Source organism: Phalacrocorax aristotelis, chromosome W (assembly GCF_949628215.1).
Source record: "Phalacrocorax aristotelis chromosome W, bGulAri2.1, whole genome shotgun sequence".
In the NCBI taxonomy this organism is placed as follows: Eukaryota; Metazoa; Chordata; class Aves; order Suliformes; family Phalacrocoracidae; genus Phalacrocorax; species Phalacrocorax aristotelis.
Genome location: NC_134310.1, coordinates 6,745,808 through 6,762,759, shown reverse-complemented (window position 1 = coordinate 6,762,759; position 16,952 = coordinate 6,745,808). Strand labels below are relative to the sequence as shown.

At 51.8% G+C, this 16,952-nt stretch overlaps 1 protein-coding gene across 1 annotated transcript; it reads left to right on the top strand.

Annotated features, from left to right (window-relative positions):
* The first annotated feature begins 531 nt into the window (after positions 1–531).
* Positions 532–2,711, top strand: LOC142049704 (la-related protein 6-like). Its single transcript, XM_075077633.1, is given in 4 exon segments — positions 532–630; positions 633–706; positions 993–1,203; positions 1,728–2,711. Coding segments are annotated over 4 exon segments (1,368 nt in total).
* The last annotated feature ends 14,241 nt before the right edge of the window (positions 2,712–16,952 follow it).

Below are 16,952 nucleotides of genomic sequence, written 5' to 3'. Positions count from 1 at the left end.
TCACCACCCTGCTGGGCACCACCGGGCACCACTGGGTACCGGTACCAGTGCCAGTGGCTCTGCCCCTCCCCTGCCTACCTGGCCTGGCTTAGCAATCATGGCTGCTCCCGGGGCTGAGCTGGGGCTGTTTAACCAGCAGACAGGTTTCACCTGGAGCCTGCTGGGTCTCAGAGGGGGCAGGCCCATAACTGCCTGCTGCAGCTCATTCTGAGTGGCTGCCTTTATAAGCCAGCAGCTTGGGTGCTCTAAGGGTTTTACCTCTCTTCATTTCACTTTGTCTTTTAGGAGCCTTAGTTTGGAGGAGGGGAGGTTTGGGGCCTGCTGCTTGCAGGTCTCTAGGAGGTAAAGCCAGCTCTTTCTGCCTTTCTCAGCACTGCTAAGCAGGTAAGGGCACAGCAATGAGCTGCCTCTGCTCCCCCATCCCTGGGCTGGGGGCTGCAGCCCAGAGCAGGGCTCTGCCCTGGGGCTGGCTGCAGTTGGGAAGCCTCCTACCACTGTGCTTCTCCTTTGTAATGTCCCAGGTGAAGGACAATGTCATCAGGTAGTTCCGGGGTGGCCTCAGGGCTCGCTTCCCAGCCCAGCTGCAGCACCCCTCAGCTGGAACAAAGGAGTTCCTTCCCGGAAGGAACTTCTCCTTCCACCTTCCACCGCAGAGCCGCTCGCTCGCCCTGATCAGAGAGGAGGACTTCTTAAATAGCTTCAATGGGTATGTGTCCGCTGGGATGTGTGCGGGGGCTGAGCCCTGCTCTTGCCTCGTGTTTGTCCCAAGGGGAATGTGTCCATTGTCGGGGATGGATTGGGGTTCACGGTCTGGCATTGGTGCTCCCAGCATCGGGAGGCACACGGGGTGCAGGCTGGCGTTGCTCCCCTGTAGCTGATGGCCCTGGGTCTCTGCGGTGTCTCTGCCATCTGCACTGTTGTAGCTGAGACCAGGCAGTGCTGTGCGTCCCAAAGGCCACCAGCTCACACCCCTGTCTCTGCTGCTCTGCCAGGAGCTTCTCTGATGAAAGCGATGTCTGTGGGGCTGATCTGTTGGACTGCAGCTCCTCCGCCCCCGACCCGCAGCTGGTCCGGAGAATTGTGTCCCAGGTGGAGTTCTACTTTTCTGATGAGAACCTGTCCAAGGATGCTTTCCTTCTGAAACATGTCCAAAACAACAAGATGGGCTTCGTCAGCATCAAACTGCTGACGTCCTTCAAGGAGGTAGGCAGCCCATGGCACCTGCCAGCCGGGGTGGGAAAGGGCCTTTGGGTGGAGGGTGTCTGGGTGTGCTCTGTCTGTCTCTGGTGGGGTGTGTGGGGAGGTCCAGGCTCCCCTCAGGCTGTCTGTGTCCCAGGGAAGTGCTGGTGGTGCAGAGCTGGGCTCTGCTCCCTGCCCTCGATGTGCTGCAGCAGTTCTGCAACCAGGGAGGGTGGCTGGGGAAGCAGTGAACAGTCCTCAGTGCTGGATTTGCCTCTTCTGCCCGTTGTCCCCCCGCGCTGCTTTGGGAGAGACCATCCCTTAACCGAAAAAGCGCAGTGAAGTGCTGCTGGTGTGAGGTACTGGGAAGCAGCAGCTTGTTGCTGCAATCCAGGGGGCACTGGAGACCACCTGCTGCAGACCCGCATCTGCTCATGTGAAAGGGGGATGGTGCCTTGCCATGACTTCAGCGTGCCTGGATGATGGATTGAGGGTGGTCCCTGCCTGGGGACACTCATGGGGACGCAGTGGCTCCCTTTCTCCCACAGATGAAATACCTGACGCGTGACTGGCGGCTCACACTCTACGCCCTGCAGTTCTCGGAGCTGCTGGAAGTGAACAAGGAGGGCACCAAAGTGAGGCGGCGGGTCCCCCTTTCCGAGTCCCTGCGGAGCTTCTCCCCCAGCAAACTGCTGCTGGCCTGGGAGCTGCTGCCGATCCAGAATAACTTCATGGAGACCATCGTGAGTATGTTCAGCCCCTTTGGTGCCATTGTATCCATCCGCATCCTGCAGCCGGGCCGCAAGCTGCCCTCGGATGTGCGGAAATACACGTCGCTCTTCCCCGAGCTGCTGAGAAAGCGCTGTGCCCTGGTGGAGTACGATAGGCTGGGGAGCGCCCGCAGGGCCTTTGAGCACCTCGGCTGCCGAAGCCACCAGTGCGGTGAGAGCATCAGGGTGGTCTGGCTCTGCTGGAAGGTCTCCAAGAAGGAACCTCAGAACAAGAGGGAGGTGGCGAAGAAGCTGGGCCACCAGTGGGATTGGAAGGCGCAGGCGGCGGCCACGACCTTCCCCGATGGCATTGGGGGCTCCCTGCTCTACCGCTCTCCGGAGTCAGGCAATGCTCCAGTGTCACCGTCCCTGCTCCTGAACACGGAACCCTCAGCACCCACCTGCCCATGCAGCACCTTCCAGCCCAGGGACTTTAGCAACACCTTTACAAGATCGCTCCTCACCAGGAAAGTCTTCCCCCCACTCGGGATGGGCTTGGGCACCGGTGGCTGCCATGGCTTCTGCTCCAACACAGAGTGGCCCCACGGCTGCGGCTGGGGGAGCAGGGTGGATACCTGGGCACCCAGGGGCAGCAGGCCTGCTCTGCATGCCACACCTCCTCCCAGAAATTCCCTGGCAGGAAATCGGGTGCCTGAGCCCCTTGGCCTGCGGGGTGGGGTGCTTCGCCTGCCCAATGGCCCTGATGGCACCAAGGGCTTCAGCAGCAGCATGGGGAGAGGAAAGCTTACCCTCCAGCACTGAGGCTCATTGACCTTTGCGTTTGGGGATTTTTCTTTTTTTCTTTTCCACTTCACTCGAGCACAATAACTCTGTGTGGGCCCTGAGAGCTGCGGGCAGTGGTGGTGCAGCTGGTGCAGGGGACGGTAGTTATCGGTTGATGACGATGCTCGGAGCAGGTCAGCATGTGAGACGAGATGCTGAGCAGCAGCGACCCCAGGAACTGCGCCATGCCATGCTGGTGGCACCGAGAGCGCGCCTGTGCAGGCTCCAGAGGGGCTCCCAGCACCCCAGCGGCGTCACTGAGACTGCTCAAAGGAAGGGGCTTATCCCCTACGACCGCCGGTGCTGGGGGCTGCTCTGACGGGACCTCACCCCGCACCTTCTGCAAGCCCCACCCGCAAAGCTGAGGTGGCTCCCCGAAGTCGTCGTTGGCTGCCCTGGCCCACGTTGTGGCTCTCGGATGGGAAATAGGCAATAAAGAGGGGTGAAACTTCCAGGCACTTTCTGGCTGCTGCAGTGAGTTTTTTCTTTTTAATTATTTCCAACCCCTCTCACCCCCACCCCCCATCCTATTTAGTGTTGCGGCTGCCCACAGTGGAGGCAGAGAAGGGGAGGGGGGTCCCTGGCTGGCCTGCAGCTCCCTCCCTCGCCATTCTGGGGGTGATTTGGGTTATTTTGGGGGGTGAGGGAGGCAAAGCCGGTCTCTGGGGCTGAGTGAGGTGGGCCTGAGGAAGGGTGTGATTGTCTTGATTGGCTTTGAGGGCCTTTGCAATGAGCCCTGTCCCTGCTGGAGGGGACGCTGGTCGTGCTCAAGACGGAGGCCTTGCAGGCCTTGTTGGGGCGTGTCTGTGCCCTCCCCAGCCCCCGAGCTGTGTCCCTGTCCCAGGGGCCCCGTGCTGCTTTCTGCGTGGGGCTGTGTCCGTGAGTCCTGCAAGGAGCTGTCTGTCGTGGCTCCCCCACCAAAGGGCTGCTTTGCCCGGGGAAGCCTGTGTCCGTGCTGTCCCCCCTGCCATTGCCTGCCCTGTGGGCACTGAGTCGGCCCTGGCTGTGTCTTGGTGCCCTTTGGGGCTCGCTGGCTGTGATTTGGGGCTCAGCAGGGCTTCTGTACCCCTTGGGTGCCCTTTCCCGGTGGCCCCTGTGCTCCCTCCCCCTCCCACGCGGGCACAAAGCCATTTGCACAAACAGCTTTTCATGGAAACAGAAACCAACACAACAGATACCAGCAAACCTACGACATCCCCTCCTGCCCCAACCTACCCCCAAAGTACACCACCCCTACTCAACCACCACCCACTCCCTCCATCTCCTCCACATCCCTGCCACCCCACCAAAACTCCCTTGGCTCCCCAATACCGTCTTGCCACCTCCCAATAACCCCTATGACTAGATGGCCCCTAAAACTCCTTTCCAAGCCAAACTATTCTATGATTCTATGAAACAGCTTTTATCTGCCTGTTCTGTTTGCCAGCGGCTTGATCCAGCCCGCTGCTAGAGAGAATGCCACCGTATGTGGTGCTTTTCACTGCCTCCCTCTGACCAAACTGTCCTAGGACCTCAGCTATGGACTTGTTCTGCCAAATCAGTGTGAAGAACTTGGGGGCTTGTGTTGTGCTTGGGTGGCTTTGGGGTTTTGTTTGGGCTATTGGAATTTTTTTCTTTTGTGCCACAGTGCAAGTTAAATAGTGCTGTGGTTTGTCTTACGTCTGAGCAATTCTGAATATAAAAACACCATGTGCAAAGGAATTTGGAATTGTCTCCTGGAAGCACAGACACTTCTGGTTCTTGCTGGAGTGAAGAAGGAGCAGAAGAACTTATTTCTTCAGCTCCCAAACAGAAAGTAAATGCAAAAGTCAGCTCCCGAGACGGAGAGCCTGCGCTCCGGCACCCGCTCCAGCTCTGCTTCTCAGTTTCTTCTTTTATTGGTGTCACGTTGGGCAAACTTGCCTTTCATTCTGTCTTGAGGAGTGCTTTTCAAAAGGAAGTTCTCATTTTGCCCCTCCACTTGACTAGATGCTAGAAAGAGTCAACCCTCAAATGCTGCCCTAGAATGTTAACCTCCTGTATGACATGAGAAACACAAAACTCTGCATGACTGTGTTGCAAACAACATCTATGTGTTTGCCTGTGCCTCTGTAAATCCCAAGCCACGCTCTTGTAACATCACACTTGCTAAGTTTATTTGCTGACTCCCACACCCACAGGAAGGCTTTTTCCTTGTACCCTCAGGTCTGTTGGTTCCCTCTAAGTATGGTTTTAATCCATGGGGTTTTGTCCCAGTTGGATGGAAGGCGTGGAGGTCCTGAAGAGCCTTGCTAAGGCAGGCAGCCGGAGGGAGAAGAGCGAATCTCTGCATTGCAAAGGCTGCAGTATGTATCAGATGCAGACGATCCCTACGGACCTTCTCTTAGGAGACAGGCTCTCTGGCTTTGCTGTGTGGATCTACGTGTCTCCGTCCTCTCCAGCAGAGATACCAAACCCTGGCCAGCTCTGAGCCTCCTCTGCAGTACAACTGCTGCTGATACGTCTCTGTCCAATTATATTTTCCATTGTACCCTCCAATTACCACAGAGACATTTTTCAGGCTCCAGAGAAAACGTAATGGGAGGCGCAGTAGATGAGGGCAACGTATTCTTGTTTCCTTTCAACAGTAAATAAAGCAGGCTGCGATTGTTTGCTTTTTGCCCAGCATAGCAGCGTGAATGGGGAAAGCACTAGATTATTGGCCTCATTTCTCCTTTTTCATCCCCAGCTGAAGCATGAAAGACAGCAGCGCCTTGCACTCACCAGTAGTCCGGCGTCACTGAGTCCTGCCTAACTCTCACCATCTTTCCCCACCATTTTTTTTTCCCCTGGATGTAACCCATGTCTTTCCTGAGTTCCCGGCCCCTGATCTAGGTAACAGCCTCTTACAAGAAGGGGTCACCGTGAATGATGTGAGAATCCTGCTCTTTACAGTCGACACTGTGAGGTGATTCTATGGAATTATTTTAATTGCCTTATTAATTGATGTGGGAGATAATTCATGTGCTCATCTCGTATCCTGCTCTTGGGAAAAGCTAGAATATAATAGGGAATGCTTGATTTGCTAGGTATTACAGCTGAAATATTGCGCTTTATCTTATTTTTTCATTGTGGGACCTGTTTTATGTTATGTTGATTATTAAAACAATGCCCTTTCTGTTAGTCTTCTTGTAAATTATAAAATCTAAACGACAGCACATGAAATTTATGCCTACACTGTGTGTCAAGGTGCTAGGAGGGCAGCTAATGAGCTGCGTTCTTTGTTGTTAGGCGACTTGGGATGTTGTAATGAATCTTCAATTTCATTATCTTGAGAAACTGTGGCAAACCTCCTGGAGTCCTAAAACACCATCTAGCGATGGCTCCACCGCCCTGCCATCCAGGTACACTGCTGTGCTTTGATTATTTTTGAATGATCCTTTTTTTGGTGGTAATTTATCTGTTAAAAGTGCCTGAAGCCTTTTCTGCCCCGTTAGGCATTCTGAGTGCTTTGTAGGAGTCGAAAGTATTCACTTCCCTGCAGAGGCATTACAAGGAGTGTCAGAAGTGTTCAATATTGTACTGACCGCCCAAAGCTCAGACCTCTGAGGAAAGCATCTGCTCCGATTAGGTACCTCTCTGTGCCTTATACCTCCTGTAACAAGTGCTGATCAGAAACGCAGAGAGCGTTTGGATGGATGAGAACGGGATGATGCTTTTGTAAATGGCCAGCAGGAGCCGACAGTAACGGTCCCGTGTCATTAGGTCTCGGTCTCCATGACATCTCGGACTCGGAGGCTTTAGTGACACCTCAACTGACTCACTTCTTTGGATGGCTATCCAAATCTTTCAAGTGCCCCATGTTTTGAGGCAGGTAATGGCAGGCGAAGCTGCTCTGATCTTGGTACTCCTGCCTGGCTTGTTGTTCCTGCCTTTTGGTCATCGTTTGCACGTTGGGAATCTGCTGCCGAGAGACGGGGATGGAAACAAGTGCAAACAGAGAAGATTGGAAAGGTGAAGGTTTCTTGTTAAAATGCGTATTAAAAGTCTGAACGGTCCACTTCTACAGATTATATAAGGGCTTCTGATACTGACATTTTCAGAAGCAAAATGGGAACAATTTGAGTAATAAGCAAATACCCCGTAATAATCTGTAGAATATGGCCCTGTTGTCCTCAGTAGATGTTACCCAATGGATGTCTTCCCACAACGAATCACTGTACCTTGGTTTAATTGTTTCAAAATCTTTTACTTACGGACAGATCTCCAAAGCAAATTTGAACACCACAGAGAGAGCCGTGCTAGGTACTGAGAGGCTCGCTGGATACTGGAGGCAGCATTTCTGCAGGGCTCTGTCTGAACTAGCCTCTCTTGCTAAGGCTGTGCACTCTAATTCCTCTCCATACCACTGCCAATAATCGCGACAGGTAAACAAAGCACTCCCTCCCCCTGATTTATTTATCTACAAATATAAACCCAAAGTATTATGCAAGTGGCAAACTGAAAGCATGATAAAGTGCAGAATATGGTTCCACTTAAGAGAAAGTTTAGGTACTTGGTGGCCGGTTTCTCTGTGTGAGTGTCCGAGGAGTATGCTTGTGGAGTTCATTTACAAAAACCACTCGGGCAGAGGCTGTAAGTGCCGCTTTATACTGTGTCCAAGGCTTGGCTTTAATGGTTTTGATGTAACGCAAGGGGAAAGTCCAGTGCAAATTCCCAGTTCCCACCATAGTGTCTTAGCAGCTCTGCTTCGATGCTCTGGCAGTGCTTAAGGCTTACATTTTCTCTGCTTGCAGTTTCACCAAATAGCTTACGCCTTAATCGTGCAGAACAAGTTTCCGTACCCCTATAAAGTGAAAATAACGCCAGCTTGTTTGACCGCATTCAGTTAAGAGACAATATGCTCTGTTCTCATCAAAACAGAAAATCCTTTTCCTTCTGAAAACTTTCAGCATTTGAAGGTGTTAAACACCTCAAAACCATTTGTAGGATCTGTCAACACCGCCTAATCTGCTCAAAAACCATTCGCCGCACACATTTTGTCCCCGCTGCTACAGGTGTGGAGGTTGAGGGCAGAGGAGAGAGCGTGAAGGTTTTGGAAAGAGCTGGGTCCGTGAGGAAGAACCAGCTAAGCCTTTGCTTGCCGAAACGACTGTAGTGAAGTACAATGCCCAGGTGCACATGAACATGAGTGTGTGAAAGGCAACTCAAGCTAAAGCTGGAAGGAGCGAAGGCCAAGCACTGGTTGCTAGGGATTTGAGGGAAAGCTGTGGCCAGGGCTCTGACCCCGTGGACAGAGAGGCGCGTGCAGAGTCAGCAAAGACTTGTACAAACGATCAAACGTTTCCCTTTGAAAGAAACATGAATAGATTTTTTTTTCTGTTGAAAACCAGTGTTAGAAATCAAGAGGAAGGGTGAATGCCCTGAAGGCAAACTTGCTGCTAAGGCTGCCTCCCTCCTCATCCTCCCACAGCGACAAAGAACACGAAGGGACCCTCCCAGGAGATCAGCTGATCACTCTGTGCAAATACGAACCCATCCTCAAACGGATGAGAGACTGTGATCACATCCTGTACCAGGCCCTGGTGGAGATTCTCATCCCAGACGTGCTCAGGCCGGAGCCCAGTGAGTATCCTGCGGCGTGGCTGGGAGGACACGGGTGGTCCCAACTCCAGCTCGGCTCCTGCTCCTCGCTGGGCTGAGTCACGGGATGTTGCGTGTGAGAAGCAGCGATCCATGACTCACTCGGTCTGGCTACCGCTTGCCACAAGGGTTTCCATTGTAAAAGCTGAAGTAGAGGGTTTTGGGTTGAATGCAGGCTAAAATACGATGGCAAGAGCAGAAGTTCTCCTGCCGCGTTGCTCTACGTCGATGGTACTTTGTGGCCCCTGGAAATCCCCATGGTTTTTAAAGTTTGGTTGATTGCGTATCACTTCTCCTGACGTTGGCTCGGAGTCAAGGACCCAGCTGGTTTCCCTGACGCTAAGTTGAGCTCACAGCTACCCAGATCAGCGGCTGTGCTTTCCACAGCAGCTCTCAGCTAGAAAGTGGTGTCCCAAGATGACATGGAGCAGCTTTTCTAACTCTGCAGACTTCTTTGCAGGCACGCTTACACAAGCAATTGGTAATTTTGCCAAGAGTTTGGAAGGGTGGCTGATGAACGCAATGAGTGAACTTTCCCCCGAGCTTGTCCAGGCCAAGGTAAGCAGAGGGAGCACGCGGCAGGTCAGGGGTAGGAACTGAGTGTGTGCGCGTTGCAGTTTTCCGCAGGGACTGGAAATCACTGCTGGGGTTTGGCCACATGTACTCCAGACTAGCACCATATAATGAATATCTATCAACGCAAATCGGCAAGGAGTGGGAGGACAGGCAGGGCAATCCCTTTGTACCAGAGGCTGATGGTGCTCTGTCCGTTGAGCCGTTCCCATGTCCCGGGATTGCAGATAAGCTTTCTGGAAGAAAATCTCTGCGTGGCATGAAGCTGTCCTACTAAAAATTGCAGGACACCCCCTGGACTGAATGGCGTTGCAGAGATTGAACCTCAGGCTCCTACTGCCCCTCTCCTGAAGCCATGGATTCTTGCAGCCGCTTCTCACCTTGCCAGTCACTGCTAGAGGCAGAGTGAGGAAACCTCTTAGTTTAAAGAAAAGAAATGCAGAGGCTGCTTTGCGAGACACGATAGGTGGTGCAAAAGTGGTGCTCTGGAGCACTCGGCTATGCTTTGGGCAGCAGCGCGGGTGGGACTGTGCAGGTGATCCCAGCTGATGTGCACCGTGTGCTTGAGCTCAGCATTGAGAAGAGTTTGCCGTCCAGCCCCGTGGCCTCCTGCTCGCGGAGCCCTGCGTTGCTGTGTCGCAGGTGGGGGTAGTGAGTGCCTTTGCGCAGACGTTACGGAGCTACGCATCGCTGAACCGCCTGGCTCAGGCCGCCCGTGCGGTGCTGCAGAACACTTCCCAGATAAACCAGATGCTCGGCGATCTCAATCGGGTCGACTTCACCAACGTGCAGGTAACTTACGGTATCTGCTCCTCGGTCGTGTTGGCTAGAACTGGGAGTCTCTAATGAGGTTGTCTGCTGGTAACCAGCATCTTATTGCCAGAACTAAAAGGCAATTAAATGGACAATTAAACGGTTTGGGTGTTACTTTCCCGGGTAAGTCTGCCATCTCACTGTGAGTAGTGGGGAAGGTACTAAGGAGCTTCTGTAAGAAGCAGTGCTACCAACAAAAATATAGTTCTCATAATAATATTGTGGTCAGGGCAGCTCGGAGGAGACATGGCTCAGAGCTGCTCTGGGGTCCTTGCCTACTAGAAATGCAGCTGAATTCCTAGGTTGGGATGGACCAACCGTGCAGGCTTGGCGTGAGTAACTGTCAGCCCTTCTTCCCGAGCAGGAGCAAGCCTCGTGGGTGTGCCAGTGCGAGGAAGGCATGGTACAGAAGCTGGAGCGGGCTTGCAAGCTCACTCTGCAGCAGCAGAGTTCTCTGCACCAGTGGGCTAGCTGGCTGGATAATGTTGTTACTCAAGTCCTGAAGCATCACGAGGGCACTCCCAGCTTCCCCAAGGCAGCCAGACAGGTCTTGCTGAAATGGTCTTTCTATAGGTACATTTTCTTTCTCACTTTGGAGATATTTCTGCATCGGGCTCAGGGCACGCCAATAGCTCCTTGGAAAGCCAAGGCCAAGTTCTTTACTCCCGTGCAACTCTGGTTAACTGTTGCTCTGCCCTGGTACAGAAGGGAGCGTTGTGTCTCCTGTATCCTTTCAGGATGGGGATAGGACTAATTTCTGAAAGTGCTTTGATACTCTTGGGTTCGAGGTAGGAACAGAGCACTGTGTCCCACAGTGCCTTCAGGGTCAAGAATTCACATCAGCCGTGACGCACGTATAAAACGCATCCCAAATATTTTGTTTCCCGGCCGTGTTCCAGCTCCATGGCGATCCGGGACCTCCCCTTGCGCAGTGCTGCCAGCTTTGGTTCCTTCCACCTGATTTGCCTGCTCTGCGATGAATCCGTGGTTTATCTGGTAGAGCACCGTGTTGCCCAGGCAACAGGGGAGAGGCCGACTGCTGGAATGGGAGAGGTGAGAATTGTTAATTCCCTAGAAACAAACCCACACTAAGCAGCTCTTTAAGAGGTTGGAACTCGTGTGTTTCACAAACAGCGCTGTGCCCTGAACGTGTTTTTGTAGCCATCATAGCTGAAGCAGGTACTGAGCTTTCTGAGTGCCTGGCACAAGAATCCAGCTCCTTGAGCCCCTTCCATCCTGGCTTGCTAATAGCTGAGCTGGTGGGTTTGGGGGCAGTTGAGCATCAGCTGGCCTTTGGCGGCCTGGAGGAGGGAGGAAAAGGATCTCCCTACTTCTCTCCATTACCTGTGGGCACCAACCCTGATGGCGGGATTCCTGCCAGGGCAAAGACCCATCAAAAAAACTAAACCAAGCAAAGAAAGGTCCAAAAGTTCCTTTCCCTGCAGCTTTTGGTGGTACTGTTCACGGAACTTGCTCAGGCCTCTGCAAGCTCCAGTTACATGCACAGTCAGCCCCTCTCTCTGTCTTTGACTTGAAGAAGAGAAACAGCGGGTTGTTTGTGTTGGGGGGTGTGTGGGGCATGGACTGGAGATTTCTTTTAACCAATCAGACACTAAATCCAGTGCCTGGCTTGCGGCGAGCGAGGAAAGCAAGCAGCCAACTCAATGTGAGTGATAGAGCAAGCTTCAGCTTTATTTTTAAGTCGCAGTGCTTTTATATGCTCTTGTAAACAAGCTTCACGGGTTGCGACACTTCCTTAACGAACAGTCTATTTCTGCACTTCGTGCCAAAATTCCTTGTTCTTGTTTATCGTTTGCTCTCAAGGTCGAAATGTCCCTCGCCTTTCTTGTTTATCGTTTGCTCTCAAGGCCGAGATATCCCTTGCCTTTCTTCCTCCTCCTGGTGACTTGCAGATTCTCTGTAATTTTCCATCAGCGGGTCTGATGCCGGGTCTGTAGTCAAGCTAATTCCATCGCATGCCCATAGTCCTCCAGCCCGCTTTCTATCTCAAACAACTTATCATGGGACCCACATGTTGATTCAATCCTATAGTTTCCCACATTTCCCCCTTTTTCTTTTGTTCCTTGAGAAAGGAACACGGCATTCATACTTCTTTCCATCATTCGTTGCATACATTGCGATATACAAGGGACACACATTAATATAATGATAAACATTATAAATATCATTAGTCCCATCTGCAAAATACTCTTGATCCAATTGCCAATGCCCCATCCATTAAACAAGCTGTTAAACCAATGCCATGGATCATCCTCCCTAAGTTCTGAGACCCTCCTTCTTAAGCTCTCAAGACTTGCATGTATTGATTCCGAGTGATCTGATAGATTCATGCAACACATCCCTTCAAATTCAGCACACCCATGTCCTTGGGCTAAAAGCAAAAACTCTATGGCTGCGCGGTTTTGCAACGTAGCGTGTCTTACGGAGTCTACATCTAGTAATAAGTCAGATAATGCCTCTGATGTGGCATTTGTTTGCTTAGCTAGCCAACACCCTAGCTTGTTTAATGTCGTGAGGCTTTGAGCAACACCAACTCCAGCAGCCAAGAAGGAAGCAGCTATGATCTTTGTCGGATTCCAAAATGCAGCTGTAGAGTCACAGTTGTCCTCAAACTTATGAGTGCTCCTTTTGCTTCTCATCTTTCTATGATGTAGATCTACCAGGAGGGGGAGGAGGAGGAGCAAGGGGTCTTCGAGGTACAGTAACTGGGATCCCCGAGAAGGGAGGCGAGGGATTGTCTAAGCCAATTCCAATCTTTCCAGCATTGGGGTCACAGTTGTCTAGCCGAACAGAGGCGGCTGTTGCTAATCTTTTTTCAGTTTTTTATTTTTTCATAGAGTTAATCACTTCCCACCAAGGTTTCATTAGCTTTTTCGCTGTCTTATCGTCATCTATCACCAAGTCCCACAAGCAATCACCATAAGCTCTCCACTCCTCTACTTCAAAAATCGACTCCGGTTCTTTAAAAAACCCTTTCGCTTTGCCCACTGCAACTAGCCCTGACAAGTCTTTTAACTGACTTACTCCCTGCTTTTCTAAAAAGCGCTTTAATAATTCAAAAGCTACCTCGACCTCCATCGCCCGATGTGAGGATAATCAGCGTCGTTTGTACGGCTCTCGCTCCCGGGTTAGCTTCAACTGCGGAAAGCGGATCCCCTCTTGAATTCCGAGGTTGGGTCCAGGCTGGAGGGTCGGAACGTATCAGGAATGATGCATAAAACGACTCCTCTTTTGCCCCCTGGCTGCCATCTGCCAGTGCGTCTCCGTCTCTCGCTGCCGTATCAGAAATAGTCCTTTTCAGGTCCCTGTTCGGGCGCCAATTGCGGCGAGCGAGGAAAGCAAGCAGCCAACTCAATGTGAGTGATAGAGCAAGCTTCAGCTTTATTTTTAAGTCGCAGTGCTTTTATATGCTCTTGTAAACAAGCTTCACGGGTTGCGACACTTCCTTAACGAACAGTCTATTTCTACACTTCGTGCCAAAATTCCTTGTTCTTGTTTATCGTTTGCTCTCAAGGTCGAAATGTCCCTCGCCTTTCTTGTTTATCGTTTGCTCTCAAGGCCGAGATATCCCTCGCCTTTCTTCCTCCTCCTGGTGACTTGCAGATTCTCTGTAATTTTCCATCAGCGGGTCTGATGCCGGGTCTGTAGTCAAGCTAATTCCACCGCATGCCCATAAGCCTCCAGCCTGCTTTCTATCTCAAACAACTTATCATGGGACCCACATGTTGATTCAATCCTATAGTTTCCCACACCTGGCTTGCAGGCAGGTCCTGTCCTGCCTAGCTGAGGTCACTTCTACTCTTTCCCTCTGAAAAATGCCTAGATTTAAAAGGCCCTCATCAACTTGTGATAGCAATATAGCAACTACTGTTAGTTTAAAACTGATCTCATTTGCTCCTTGAAGCTCATACCTGTTTTCTTCCTTCCCTCGAGCTCATGTAGGGGAGCCAGGCAAAACAAATGCCTGTCGCTTCCCCCCCACCCCCTTTAGGCCCATGCTGTTGCCCCAAGTCAGCAGTGCCGCAAGTTCCCACTATTCCCTGCAAAACCTCTGTCTTTATTGATATTCAAGGAACATGAAAGGCAGAGAGTGGCTTCCAGCAAGACCTAGCTGTGGCAGGCTTTCATCCATCAGGTTTTGCCTTCTTTAAACCCGTGCAATATTTCTGTTGTCCAGGACGAGGCTGATTCTTCCCAGCAAAAGAGGATGAATCGTGTCCTTCCATTTCCATCGCTCACTTTTAAACTCCTGCTCTCCTCAGTGCCTTCCGCTGCCCAACTTTGCATGACTTTTCAACACTACTGTTATAGCAATTTAGTGTTTCAGACCTCGTCACAGAGGGAGACAACACGTCTCCAGAACCCAATATATCCCCAGCTCTCTGGTTACACTTGACACGGCAGCCTTGCAAGGCAAAGCACTTCCGTGACACGAATGCGAAGGCTTTGCACAGAGTTGCACAGGGTGGAGTGATGGTAGAGCCCCAGGAGAGGGGAATAGCTGGCATGCCTGAGTAGATGCCCGAGAGACGCAGAGGGCTGGAGAAAAGGCACCATCCTTCAGTCTGTGGCAGCACTTGGCCCTGACATGGCAGACAGAAACATTTCTCCCTTCGTTCCACAGCTCCATCCTGCCTTGGATTGTTGCGTGTGGTGTTTGCCCAGAGGCTTCAATGCCAGCGGCAGACTTTTCCCCAAAATATGTGGTTGGTTTTGCTTTCTGCTTTTCACCGCCGGCACTGCTGATGCTCGTGCTTCCTCTGGAGCACTTAGGCTGCTTGTTAAAATTGCTTGGAAACAGATGCCAACTTCAGGTCTGGTCTCCATAAGCCTCACTCACCTTGTAATGCCTTTGTCTTTCAGTTTGGTGACCTCACACCTCTGTCTCCAACACCGCTGGACAAAGGTGCCTCCTCTCCCTCAAGGGGAATCCTGCTGGGTCAGGGTTGAATTACTGTGCGAGGGGGAACCTCGTGCTGGCTCCTCCACCCTGCTCTGTTAGGAGAAAGGACCTCTTCCCCTCCGGTCGCCGTTCTCATGCCAAGAGCTATCCTTTACAGAGGACATGAGTGACTGACCTGGGCAGCAAGGTGGACACAGCCCCCCGGAGCACGGGGGGTGCGCTTGTGAAACATTGTGATGGTGGCTCCGGCGGGGCTGAGCTGGTGGAGCTTCTGCCCCAGCAGGGTTTTATTCTCCCTTTCTGTGTCCTGGGGGTCTGGGCTGGTGCGGACTACAGGGCAGAGGTGGGTGGGGGAATCTGTCATCGAGCCAAACTGCAAAAACAAAGCCCTGGGGCAAATCTTTCTGTGAATAAAGGCCGTGTCATAAATAGCTTTTATTATGATTATTTTTATTATTATTTCTAATGATCACAGAATCACAGAATCACAGAATCAGGGGTTGGGAGGGACCTCAGAGGTCATCTAGTCCAACCTTTCTAGGAAGAGCAGAGTCTAAACAAGACGGCCCAGCACCCTGTCCAGACGACTCTTGAAGTGTCCAACATGGCCGAGTCAACCACTTTCCTGGGGAGATTATTCCAATGGTTGACTCTCCTCAGTGTGAAAAATTTCCCTCTGGTGTCCAATCGGAATCTCCCCAAGAGCAATTTGTGTCCATTGCCCCTTGTCCTCTCCATGGGACTCCGTGTAAAAAGGGAGTCTCCATCTTCTTTGTAACTACCCCTTAAGTACTGGTACATGGGGATGAGATCCCCTCTGAGCCTCCTTTTCTCAAGGCTGAACAAACCCAGTTCTCCCAGCCTATCCTCGTACGGCAGCTTCCCAGTCCTCTGATCATCTTGGTGGCCCTTCTCTGGACCCCTTCCAGCCTGTCCACATCCTTTTTGTATAGAGGGGACCAGAACTGTACACAGGTGTGTACGCAGGTGTGGCCTGACAAGCGCTGAGTAGAGTGGGATAATGACTTCTTTATCTCTGCTGGCGATGCCCTTTTTGATGCAACCCAGCAGCCTGTTGGCCTTCTTGGCCACAGCAGCCACTGTTGGCTCATGTTGAGCTTTCTGTCCACCAGGACCCCCAGGTCCCTTTCCACAGAGCTGCTCTCCAGCCAGGTGGATCCCAGTCTGTGCTGCACTCCCGGATTATGTCTTCCCAGGTGCATGACCTTACACTTCTCCTTGTTGAACTTTGTAAGCTTCTTGCTGGCCCACTCCTCCCACCTATCCAGATCTCCCTGCAGAGCAGCTCTCCCTTCTGGCATGTCTGCTTCCCCACTCAACTTGGTGTCATCAGCAAACTCCATCAGGCTACTCTTGATGCCAGTATCCAGATCACTTATAAAGATGTTGAATAACACTGGGCCCAATATCGATCCCTGGGGGACTCCACTAGTGACAGGTTGCCAGTTTGAGAAAGAGCTATTTACCACCACCCTTTGGGTGCGGCCTGTCAGCCAGTTCCCCACCCACTGCACAGACCGCTTCTCTAGCCCATAACACATCCATTTCTCCAGGAGGAGACTATGGGGGACCGTATCAAAGGCCTTGGAGAAGTCCAGGTAGACAATGTCCACCGCCTGCCCCATGTCCACCAGGCAAGTCACTTTGTCATAGAAGGCCACCAGGTTAGTCAAGCACGATCTGCCTTTAGTGAAGCCATGTTGGCTTTTCCCAATCACGTGCTTCAATTGACTTGTGATGGCCCCCAGGAGGATTCGTTCCATAACTTTCCCAGGGACTGAAGTAAGGCTGATGGGCCTACAGTTACCCGGATCCTCCCTCGAGCCCTTCTTGTAGATAGGGGTAACATTTGCCTTCCTCCAGTCCTCAGGGACGTCCACCGTTCTCCCTGACTTCTTCAAAGCTTATGGAGAGCGGCTTTACGATGATGTCAGCAAGCTCTCTCAACACCCTCGGGTGGATGTCGTCAGGGCCCATTGGTTTGTGGGGGTCAAGCTCCTCTAGTAGTTCATATACTAACTCTTCCTTCACCGACGGTGGGTCGGTGTTTGATTCAATTGGCAATTTTGTTCCCAAAGCCTGGGACCCTGCAGTGCTGGTAAAGACCGAGGTGAAGAAGGTGTTGAGGACCTCTGCCTTTTCTGCATCATTGGTGATTGATTCTCCTTTTCCGTTTAACAATGGGCCTATGTTTTCCTTCTTTTTCTGCTTGTGGTTGACACATCTGAAGAACCCTTTCTTGTTATTTTTTATGTCTACAGCCAGTTTCAATTCAAACTGGGCTTTTG